This window comes from Mus caroli, chromosome 8 (assembly GCF_900094665.2).
Source record: "Mus caroli chromosome 8, CAROLI_EIJ_v1.1, whole genome shotgun sequence".
Classification (NCBI taxonomy): Eukaryota; Metazoa; Chordata; class Mammalia; order Rodentia; family Muridae; genus Mus; species Mus caroli.
The window spans coordinates 76459161-76471610 of record NC_034577.1 but is presented as its reverse complement, the minus strand read 5'-3'; the positions used below and the strand labels follow the sequence as shown (position 1 = coordinate 76471610).

The window sequence follows — 12450 nt, the reverse complement described above, 5'->3', positions numbered from 1 at the left end:
TGGAACTCACTCTGTAGACCAGGCTGGCCTCGAACTCAGAAATCCGCCTGCCTCTGCCTCCCAAGTGCTGGGATTAAAGGCGTGCGCCACCACTGCCCGGCTCCAATGCCCAACTTTTTAAGTACTTCTCAACAAACCCAACCCCACTGAGTTATAGCTCCCAGAAGTGCTTCGATTTTTATTTGTCTCAGAAAGACATTTCCTCTATTTATTTTTTTTCAGTGTGGGAGCTCAAAGCCATTGCCTTATGCAGATGCTATACCGCTGAGCCACATTCTCCTGCCCTCCTTGTTCATATTCTGGAGCAAAGGTCTTATCTTTGTTGCCTAGGCAACAAATCTGGTGGGATTGCGCTGCCGCAGCTTCCTGGTCATTTGGGTCTACAGATGCAAACCTCCACACCTGACATTGCTCTCAAAACCAACACTTTTTAGATTTACTTATTTTACTCATATGAGTATTTGGCCATCACGCATGCATAGGTGGCACACGAGTGCCTGGTACCTACAGAGGTCAGAGGATAGCTGTGAGCCACCATCTAAGTGCTGGGACCCAAACTCAGGTCCTCAAGAACAAGTGAGTCTAACCACTGAGCCAAGTCAGCAGCCCCCTCTTTCTGAACTCTTGTGCTGTGGAGTTTTTCTCTTTCAAATATTTGGAATAAATCACCGCGCTCTTTAGGGTTCAGGACTTGTAAACTGGAGCCTAATGTAAACGACTGCCCTTCTCACCGGGGTCAGTTTTACACTGTATCTTTGCTCTTCAGAACAGAATGTTCTCCAGTGTTTATCACACTCAGTGTTTGGGCTGGGTTTTCTTTTAACCTGTATCTGTAGTTTCATGTCTGTCATTAATTTGGAAGAATTATTGTCAATTATTACTAAATATGGATGTTCCTATTTTGGTCCCTTCGCTCGTGGGTGGTCTCTCTTGTAAGGAGAAGTTTGTCTTTGTTATTTTTTTTTCTGTTGGTATTAGGCTCCGGAGAAAAAGATTCTTTGGAGTTGGAAAGATGATGCCCTGGTTAAGAGAACATACTTATATCAGAATGTTGAAGGCCACTGCATGCAACTGCAAAGTAGTCTTGGTGGTGTAGCCACGTTCGCTGTATTAGTCAGGTCTACCAACCTAGGAGCAAGGGAGAGCTTTTCATCTGTAGGATCTTCTAGAACCTCCCTCTCCAGTGTCTTAAAGTTTTCATCGTAGAAGCGTTCTCTCTGGTTAGATAGACCCTTGAGTACATTTTTTTTTTTTTGGAGATAATCTGAATGGGCTATTTTTCTCAATTTCTTTCCCTGAGGGTACATTTTTGGTATGGATGAGTCTGTTTTTGTTTTCTTTAATATTGATTTTGTACCCTGTAACTTTACCATGTTTATTAAGTCCAAGGGTTTTCTAGTAGACTTTGTAGGATCTTTTAGGTAAAGGATGGTGTCACCTGCAAATAGACATGGTTTGGCTTCGTCCCTTCCTATTTTATCCCTGTTCTGCCCTTCACATGGATAATTGCTATAGCTGTGACTTCAAACCCTGTGGTGAATGGGAAGGAGAGTGGGCGCCCTGTTTCTCTCCTGATTTTAAACAAAGTGCTCAATTTGCTTCCTTTTAATATATTGTTGGTTATAGGTTTTATTACTTTTAAATGTGTTCCATCTATTATTAAAGTCTCTAGGACTTTTGTAGTGAAGGTGTGTTAAACTTTGTCAAATGTTTATTCAGTAATCAACTGAATGGTGTAATCTATGTCCTTAAGTTTTTTTAAATGGTGTATTACATTTCAATCAATCAATCTCTCTCTCTATTTCTCCCTCCCTCCCTTCCCCCCTCCCTCCCTCCCTCCTTCCCTCCTTCCCTCCTTCCCTTCCTCTCTCCTTCAGAAAGTGTTTAATCTACAAAGCCCAGGCTGTCCTGGAACTCAGAGAGTTGATAAAGCATTCAACTCACAGAGATCCCCCTGTCTCTGCCTCCCAATTGCTAGGATTAAAAGAGTGCACCACCATTATTTTTTTTCTTTTTAAATTTTTCATTTTCTGTATATGGGTGTTTTGCCTGCATATATGTCTGTGTACTGTGTATATGCTTGGTGCTGAGGGAGGTTAGAAGAGGGTATCACCCACTAGAACTGGAGTTACAGACAGTCGTAAGATACCATGCAGGTGCTGGAAATCGAACCCAGATCCTCTGGAAGAGCAGCCAGTGCTCAACCACTGGGCATCTCTCCAGTCCTTACATTTCTTGATTTGCATGGGTTAAACCAACCTTGCCTTTCTGGGATGAAACCCACTTGGTCGTTGTGGTTTGAATGAGAGGTGCCCCATTGTTCTCTCCAGCCCATGGCCCTGTTTGGGGAGGCTTCTGAGATATGGCCTTGCTGGAGGAAGTGTATCTTTGGACTGGGCTTTGGGAGCTTAAAGAGTTAGAGTGGTCTGGAGTTCACTTTCTCTCTACTTCCTGCTGTGGTTCAGGATGTGAGCGCTCAGTTGCTGCCGCCACCATGCCTGGTGCTGGCTGCGTGCTTCCTCACTGTGACAGTGATGGACTCTTACACCTCTGAAACTGTAAGCCCAAAATAAGTTTTTCATTCTCTAAGTTGGCTTGGTCGTGGTGGTTCATCCCAGCAATAGAAAAGTGACTAAGGGGACTGGTGAGATGGCTCAGTGGTTAAGAGCACTGACTGCTCTTCCGGGGGTCCTGAGTTCAAATCCCAGCAACCACATGGTGGCTCACAACTACCCATAATGAGATCTGAAGACAGCTACAGTGTACTTATGTATAATAAATAAATAGGATCTTTAAAAAAAAAAAAAAAGAAAGAAAGAAAAAGAAAAGAAAAGTGACTAAGACATCCTCAATGTACACAAATCTTAATGTGCTCCTGAATGTACTTTGTTGGGAATTTTTGTGATATGGCCATCAAAGAAATTACTCTAGTTTTCTTTTTTGTTGTATTCTTACCTGGTTTTGTTTGTTTGTTTGTTTGTTTGTTTGTGGTTTTTGGGGGTATCAGGATGTATAATAATAGTTTCATAAAACAAATTTGGTAGTGTTCCTTTACTTTCTATACAATACCTACCTGATAGTTAAGTAGCGCTCTACGGTGAATCATGAGTCTTTTGGTTCTGGGGTTTTTTGGAACACACACACACACACAGCCCTTGAGTACCTTAGGACAGTGTTTTGAGCTGTATCTCATTACAAGTTGGATTTCTATAGAATTTGTGGCATCTGTGTCTAATGAGGGGAATGGGGAAAATTTGTAGCGCATCCTTACACATTAAATCCTCAACCTAGTGTCAGACATGATGAATGAATGTGTGTGATCTCAGCCCTTAAAAGTCTGAGGAAGAAGTATCAAGCATTATGAGCAGTAAAAAATGAATTTTTCTCACCAAAAAAAAAAAAAAGATGAGAAATATTTATTCCAGTTAAACTATTGATATAGACTAGTAAGACTTGCAGTGGCAGCCAATCATGGCCTCTAATCACAGCACTGAGGGGATCAAGGCAGGAAGATCATGTCTTCCAGATCAGCTTGAACCGTGGAGTTAGACCCTGTCTATAAATAAATAAGTAAATGAATAAATATCTAGGTATGGAAGCATGCACCTTTAATCCCAGCATTGGGAAGGGAGAGGCTGGAGTTGAAGGAGTTTAAGGCCATCTTTCATATCATAGCAAGTTGGAGGCCAGTTTGGAGTACTTGAGACTCTTGTCTCAAAAAGCAAATTAAATTCTATATTTTTTAAAATGCTTGTGCAGTGGCTATGTAACCTGTGTTCATGCTTTCTAAAAGCTGTTAAACTTCTACAACTCACTATGAACAATTGGTAAAACTGGCACTCAAGCCAGACAGTAAGTATTGAGGGACCACAGAACTGTCTGTCACCTTTGGATGAGGCTACCTAAGTGGTACAGTTTGCCTAGTATAAATGACGCTTGGTTCAATCCCCAGTACTGCAAAGGAAAAAGAAAATAGTGTGCGCGTGTATCTACACATTGAAATGGATTTCCCTAGCCCTGCTGATCTTCTTACTTTTTTTTTACACATGTGGAATGTTTAGGATTTAGTGACCTTTGAGGACGTGTGTGTGACCTTCCCTCAGGAAGAGTGGGATCTACTGCGTCCTGTACAGAAGAAACTCTACAAAGATGTGATGTGGGAAACTGTGAGGAACCTGGCCTCTGTGGGTAAGGATATGGCTGTGGGAAACCCTGAGGAACTTGGCCTCTGTGGGTAAGGATGCAGCCGTGATGAACCTGGCCTCTGTGGGTGAGGATGCAGCTGTTTCCTTCATGTAGGTAATTATATGAGAACGGATTTTTTTGTTGTTAGGATTGTTTGAGATAAGGTCCTACTAGGTATCCCCACTTATGTAGATCAGGCTGGCCTTCAACTTTCAGAGATCTTCCTGCCTCTGCCTTCCCAGAGCTAGGATTAAAGTTGTGCGACACCAGCCCTATTGACAGTGATTTCTTGCCCACCATCACTAATTTAAGAGTTAGAATGTAAAAGTGGCTCTTACTCCTGCTTTCAGTTTGCTTCTCTCTTGCCCTCTTGCTCCCTCTGCCTTCCCTTCCCCCTCTCTACACGCGGCCATGGCTGGCCTCTACTTCTCTACTCTCTCCCTTTCTACAATCAACGCCTTAAAACCATGAAAAAAAAATAGAATGTAAAAAGTGTTTACATTGATGTAAATGAGGCATTATGAACTTTTTTCAAACCTAGAACCTAAAAAGATTTTTATAGCCGGGCAGTGGCAGCACACACCTTTAATCCCAGCACTTGGGAGGCAGAGGCAGGTGGATTTCTGAGTTTGAGGCCATCCTGGTCTACAGAGTGAGTTCCAGGACAGCCAGGGATATACAGAGAAATCCTATCTCGAAAAAACAGGAAAAAAAATTTTTTTTGTAATCGCTAAAAATGTATAATGGTTTTCTGGTTTTACATTTTAGCGAGTGAATTGGAAGACCAAGATGTTTCAAATCAGTACAGAATCCAAGAGGAAAATGTAAGGTGAGCTTACACACTAAAGAAAACAGAATCTTACTACAGTTTACATTTTTAAATTAAGCAACCAAAAGAAACTCCTATATGGTTTTCTTTAAAAAAAAAAAATGTTTATCAAAGTATTTTAAATGACACATATTGAAAATTTAAATATTTTATTACATAGTTGTCTTGGTTAGGGTTGCCTGTGAAGAGACAAGCATTTAATTGAGGCTGGCTTACAGTTTCAGAGGTTCAGTCCATTATCATCATGGTGGGAAGCATGGCAGCATCCAGGTAGGCATGGTGCTGGAGGAGCCAGGAATTCTACATTCTGATTCAAAGGCAGCTAGAAGGAGACTATCTTTCATACAGGGCAGAGTCTGAGAGAACTCAGAGCCCACCTACACAGTGACACACTTCGTCCAACAAGGCCACATCTCCTAATAGTGCCACTCCCTATGGCCAAGCATTCAAACACATAACTCTATGGGGCCAAACCTATTCAAACCACCACAGTGGTGCGCACCTGTAATCACAACACTTTGAAGACAAAGGCAGGAGGATCATAGTAAATTTAAGGCAGGAGGGGGGCATCAGGGAAGGTCAGCCAAGGTTACATAATGAGACTCTCAAAAAGATGTTTTTTTTTAAACTTGGAAACAGTGTTAAGAAACCCCATATAAACTGGGTGGTTGTGGTGGAGCACACCTTTAATCCCAGCACTCAAGACAGAGGCAGGCAGGACTCTGAGTTCCAGGCCAGCCTGGACTACAGGTGACTTCCAGAACCGCCAGGGCTACTCAGAGAAACCCTGTATGGAAAAAAACAAACAAAGGAAAACAAAAACCTATATATTAATAATACTTTCTGTTATTGTACTTTTTGGTTGGTTTGGGGTTGTTATTATATTTATGTGCATTTATGTATGTCTATCTGCTTGAATTGATACACACCACATGCATGTGGGAGTCCCCAGGGGCCAAAAGATGATATCTGAACTGAAGGCTTTTCCACACTTCTCACACGTAGGGCTTCTCACCAGTGTGACTTCTTTTGTGAACTAGAATTAGAGGTGATTCTGGGCCACCTAGACAAGCAGTGAGTGCTGTTAACCTTGGCCATTTCTCCAGGCCCTGGATTGGTGTTTTGATACAGGGGTCTGCTGTATAGCCCTAGCTGACCAAAACTCCTAATAGTCCTCCTGCCTCAGCTTTCCAAATGCTGGGATTACAGGCATGGGCTACCAGCCTAGCTTTTGCTTTTATTTTGAGATAGACCCTTGCTTTATAACATTAACTGCCCTCACATTTGTGATCCTCCTGCCTCAGCCTCCTACGTGCTAGTATTAGTGGTATGCCAGCATGCCATGGCTATAAAAATGTAATCCTGATGTGTATTAGTGAACATTAAATAATAAACAACTATTAATAATGGGCTTCTTTTTTTTTTTTTTTGCAGAAGTTATATGATACAAAGACTCTATGAAAGTAAAGAAGTTATTGAGCATGGAGAACGCTTCAGCCAGATTCCAAACACTGGTGTGGCCAAGATAACTTCTGGAGTAAAACCATATAATTGTAGCGTGTGTGGAAAAGGCTTCATGCTTTGTTCATCCCTCACTAGGCATGTCAGAGCTCACCCTGGCCATGAACTTGATGGGTTTAAGTGTGGAGAGAAGCGATTTAAATGTAAGGAATGTGGGGCCACTTTCAGTTACCTCAAATCCTTTCTGAGACATGAAAGGACTCACGCTGGAGAAAGCCCCTACAGGTGTAAACACTGCGGGAAGACCTTCATCTATTTCCAGCCCTTTCAAACACATGAACGGACACACATTGGAGAGAAACTTTATCAGTGTAAGCATTGTGGTAAAGGGCTTAGTTCTCCAGGTTCTCTTCGAATTCATCAAAGAATTCACACCGGGGAGAAGCCCTATGTGTGTGAGAAGTGTGGCAAAGCCTTCAGTTGTCCCAGTTCCATCCAAATCCACGAAAGAACCCACACCGGGGAGAAGCCCTATAAATGTAAAGAGTGCGGGAAAGCCTTCATATCCCGCACAAGTGTCAAAACGCACATGGTGACACACAGCGGCGATGCAAACAAGCCTCATAAATGCGAGCACTGCGGGAAGGCGTTCCTTCGGCCATGTTTTCTGCGAGTGCATGCGCGGATTCACACTGGAGAGAAGCCGTATGCTTGCAAGCAGTGTGGTAAGGCCTTCAGATGTTCCACTTCGATGCAGATCCATAAAAGGACTCACACCGGGGAGAAACCCTACAAGTGTAAGGAGTGCGGTAAAGCTTTCAGTGCCCACTCGGCGTTTCGAGTCCACGGGCGGGTGCACACTGGAGAGAAGCCTTACCAATGCCGAGCCTGTGGGAAAGCCTTCATCTGCCTCACGTACTGCCGCGCACACGAGCGAAAACACACCGGAGAGAGATCCTACGAATGCGAGCAGTGCGGGAAAGCCTTCGTCTCTCTGGAAAACTTTCGACGACATGTCAAAACTCACGCCCAAGATACACCTTATAAATGTAAGGAGTGTGGAAAAGCTTTCGTTTTCCTCAGCGCCCTTCAAGCGCATGAGAGGATTCACACTGGGGAGAAGCCTTACGAATGTGAACAATGTGGCAAAGCCTTTAGATGTTCCAGTTATGTTCAGGTACACAGGAGAATCCACACCGGGGAGAAGCCCTATGAATGTAAGGAGTGTGGGAAAACCTTCATTTATTCTACGAGCTTTCGAGGGCACATGAGAATGCACACGGGGGAGAAACCCTACAAATGTAAGGGGTGTGAGAAAGCCTTCAGGCTCGGCAGTTCCCTTAAAAGACATGAGAGAACTCACAGCTGAAAGAAATGTGCTTAGTGTACGCATGTATGGGAGAACTTTTTGCTTTGTCCACATCCTTCAATAAACATGAAAATGCACAATAGACAACGAATGTGAGGAATGGGGGAGGGGGTGAACATTTTCAATTTTAACACTTCGTTGTGAAATTATCCATTGTGGAGAAATCTCATGCTATTAGTTCATTAAGTAATACCGGAAACTAGCTGCAGTATAATAGGAAGCTCACATCAAGTGGGCCAGAAAATTCAAAATGTTGAGGAAACATAAAAGCTCAATATGTTCATCGGGGTTTAATTGTTTCTGATATATCTGCATGCTTTGGTTTGTTGCTGTAGCCCTGACTGGCCTGAAGTTCACTATGTAGACTAAACTGACCTCCAACTCAGAGATGTGTATGTGTGTGTGTGTGTGTGTGTGTGTGTGTGTGTGTGTGTGTGTTTTAGAAGAAAGATTATTTTATCTTACAGTTCCAGAAGAATAATTGTCCATTGTAAAGTAACTTTTATTTGCCTGCTGTCTCTTTGGCTTCTGCCTCCTATCCTAGGCCTAGTCCTGGAAGCTTCTAGCCTCTGTACAATCTAATCTAGGCTTAAAATGTTTTCAACCTCTAAGAATGATGAATAACTCACCCTTTTTGTTTTTCCTGAACTCTGGCTGCCTGGTCAACTCAGCTGTTCTAGCTCAAAACTCTCCAAGCTGACTGATTCAATCTTGCTTCTCTCAACTTCTCTGAATTGCTCTGCTTGGCCTCAAACTAACTCTAGCAGTCTTTTCTAATCTTCTGGCTCATTCTGTCTTCAACTGTGTCTAGCTTGTTCTCTCTTCAACCTGCCTCTGTAAAACTCTTCTAGTAAACCTCTCTCTCTTTCTCTCTCTCTCTCCACTGTTTTGTCTTGAGTAGCCTCTCTGTTCTTGTAAGAGCTGGGCATAGGGTTGAAGAGATGGTTCAGTGGTTAAGAGCACTGACTGCTCTTCCAGAGATCCTGAGTCCAATTCCCAGTAACCACATGGTGGCTCACCCATCTGCAATTGGATCTGATGCCCTCTTCTGGTGTGCCTGAAGACAGCTACAGTGTACGCATATACATAAAATGAATAAATAATTCTTTAAAAAAAAAAAACAGCTGGGCATGTCCTATTCTGTAAAATCTATGATTCGTGACTTGTCTGTCACTCAATTAGACATCACTTTCAAACATGGGGTACTCCCTTCTACCTTCATTGTTGGAGATCAAAGGAGTGTGCTAAGGGTAGTCTGTATCCCAGCCAGTGGGTTTAAAGTTTTGAGCTACGGGCTGAGGCACAGCAGAACGCGATCAGGGTTCACAGTGCAATCACATATCTGCAGCAGTTCAGCATAGCATGGGATCGCAGTGACAAAGCAAGCGCAGGCTGCAGAGCTCCCACATTGACAACAGCAAACTGCAAGTAGAATTAGTCCTTAAACTCTCAAGTCCCTGCCCCAGTGACAAACTTCTCCCAACATGTCACACCTCCTGAACCTCCCCTAAATAGTGCTGCCAACTGGAAACCAAGTGTTCAAGTGCCCATGACTATGGGAGACATTTCTCATTCAAACCACCACAGTTAGAAGTTGGGGGTTTTCTGACCTCATGAGAAAAATAATAGATATCTTCCTCACCTTTATATTCAAAATGACTTCATTCTCATGTTTAATAGAACAGACTTATTTTCCCTGTTATTAAATGTCTACTAAGTATGCAAAGCTTGTCAAGCAGTCTCATGGTGTTTGCTGTCTGTTCTTTGTTCCTCATTGTTTCCAATGGGCATTTGGATAATAGACTTTAAGAGGAGTCGTTTTAAGGGGTTGGAGGGATGGCTCAGAGGTTTAAAATGCTCGTTGCCTTCCAACAAGTTCAACTCCTGGCACCTACACCAGGTGACTCACAGGCACCTCTAACCAGCTCCATGAAATCTGTACTCTGTTCTGGCCTCTAAGCTCTAAGGGCACTTGGAGTCACCTGCACACCAAGATGTGCCATTTGGGGGCCCTGATGGCTCAGCATTTAAGTGCATGTTTTGGTTTCTCATCGCTATGACAGCCAACCTAGGAAAATAAAGTGTTTATTTGCCTTACACTTCCCACCTTAGTTTGTTATTGCTGGATAAAATAGAACCGGAAGCAAAGGGTTTATTTGGCTTGTCCTTCAGTATCCCTGTTCATCATCAAAGGAAGTTGGAGCAGGAACTCAGAATGGCAGGTAATGGAGGCAGGAGCTGCTGCAGGAGGAAGCAGTGGAGTGCTGCTTACTGGCTTGTAAGTCATGGCTGCAAAACTCAGGGCCACCAGCCCAGGGATGGCATCACTCACAATGGGCGGGGCCTTCCCCATCAATCACTCTAAGAAAATGCCTTACAAGCTGGTCCAATTTTTTTTATTATTTTCTTTATTTACATTTCAAGTGTTATCCCCTTTCCTAGTTTCCCCTATTTTCTCCCCCCTCCCCCTGCTCCCCAACCCACCCACTCCTGCTTCCTGGCCCAGGCATTTCCCCACACTGGGGCATAGAGCCTTCACAGGGTTCTCTTTCCCATTGATGACAGACTAGGCCATCCTCTGCTACATATGCAGCTAGAGCCATGAGTCCCACCATGTGTTTTCTTTGATTGGTGGTTTAGTCCCAGGGAGCTCTGGGGTTACTGGTAAGTTCATATTGTTCCTCCTATGGGGCTGCAAACCCCTTCAGCTCCCTGGTTATTTCTCTGGCTCCTTCATTGGGGACCCTGTGCTCTGTGTAATGGATGACTGTGAGCATCCACTTCTGTCTTAGGCACTGGCAGAGCCTCTCAGGAGACAGCTATATCAGGATCCTGTCAGCAAGTCTTGTTGGCATCTGCAATAGTGTCTGGGTTTGGTGGTTGTTTATGGGATGGATCCCCCAGGTGGGGCAGTCTCTGGAGGGTCATGGCTTCAATCTCTGCTCCAAACTTTATCTCTGTAACTCCTTCCATGGGTATTGTGTTCCCCCTTTTAAGAAGGATCGAAGTGTCCACACTTTGGTCTTACTTTTTCTTGAGTTTCATGTGTTTTGCAAATTGTATCTTGGGTATTTTGAGCTTCTGGGCTAATATCCACTTATCAGTGAGTACATATCATGTGTGTTTTTTTGGATCCATCCATTTGTCTAAGAATTTCGTGAATTCATTGTTTTTAATAACTGAGTAGTACTCCATTGTATAAATGTATGACATTTTCTGTATCCATTCCTCTGTTTAATGACATCTGGGTTCTTTCCAGATTTTGGCTATTATAAATAAGGCTGATAGCCGGGTGTGGTGGCACACGACTTTAATCCCAGCACTCGGGAGGCAGAGGCAGGAGGATTTCTGAGTTCGAGGCCAGCCTGGTCTACAGAGTGAGTTCCAGGACAGCCAGGGCTACACAGAGAAACCCTGTCTCAAAAAACAAAAAAACAAACAAACAAACAATAAATAAATAAATAAATAAGGCTGCTATGATCATAGTGGAGCATGTGTCCTTATTACAAGTTGGAGCTTCTTCTGGGTATATGCTCAGGAATGGTATTGCTGGATCTTCCAGTGGAACTATGTCCAACTTTCTGAGGAACAGCCTAACTGATTTCAAGAGTGGTTGTATCAGCTTGCAATCCCACCAGCAATGGAGGAGTGTTCCTCTTTCTCCACATCCTCACCAGCATCTGTTGTCACATCAGTTTTTGATCTTAGCCATTCTGACTGGTGTGAGGTAGAATCTCAGGGTTGTTTTGATTTGCATTTCCCTGATGATTAAAGATGTTGAACATTTTTTTCAAGTGCTTCTCAGCTATTCAGTATTCCTCAGTTGAGAATTCTTTGTTTAGCTCTGTGCCCCATTTTTAATAGGGTTATTTAGTTTTCTGGAATCCAACTTCTTGAGTTCTTTTTATATATTGGATATTAGCCCCCTATTGGATTTAGGATTAGTAAAGATCTTTTCCCAATATGTTGGTTGCTGTTTTATCTTCTTGATAGTGTCCTTTGCCTTACAGAAGCTTTGCAATTTTATGAGGTCTCATGTGTCGATTCTTGATCTTACAGCACAAGCCATTGCTGTTCTGTTCAGGAATTTTTCCCCTGTGCTCATATCTTCGAGGCTCTTCCCCACTTTCTCCTCTATAAGTTTCATAGTTTCTGGTTTCATGTGGAGTTCCTGGATCCACTTAGACTTGAGCTTTGTACAAGGAGATAAGAATGGATCAATTCGCATTCTACATGCTAACCGCCAGTTGAACCATTTGTTGAAAACGCTGTCTTCTTTCCACTGGATGGTTTTAGCTCCTTTGTCAAAGATCAAGTGACCATAGGTGTGGGGTTCATTTCTGGGTCTTCAATTCTATTCCATTGATCTACCTGTCTGTCACTGTACCAGGACCATGCAGTTTTTATTACAATTACTCTGTCGGATGGCTTGAGGTCAGGGATGGTGATTCCACCAGAGGTTCTTTTATTGTTGAGAATAGTTTTTGCTATCCTAGGTTTTTTTGTTATTCCAAATGAATTTGCAAATTGTCCTTTTCAGACCAATTTCCCTTATGAATATCGATGCAAAAATACTCAATAAAATTCTCACAAACCGAATCCAAGA

The 12450-nt window shown here is 43.0% G+C and overlaps 1 protein-coding gene across 1 annotated transcript in view; it reads left to right on the top strand.

Annotated features, from left to right (window-relative positions):
- Positions 1-8242, top strand: part of LOC115031757 (zinc finger protein 791-like) — a 10198-nt gene extending 1956 nt beyond the window's left edge. Inside the window, exons 2-4 of the mRNA XM_029480817.1 lie at positions 4062-4188; positions 4954-5014; positions 6449-8242. Coding sequence (XP_029336677.1) covers positions 4062-4188; positions 4954-5014; positions 6449-7844 — 1584 coding nt within the window. The 3' untranslated portion in view covers positions 7845-8242. The remainder of the gene's footprint in view (positions 1-4061; positions 4189-4953; positions 5015-6448) is intronic.
- Positions 8243-12450: the final 4208 nt, after the last annotated feature.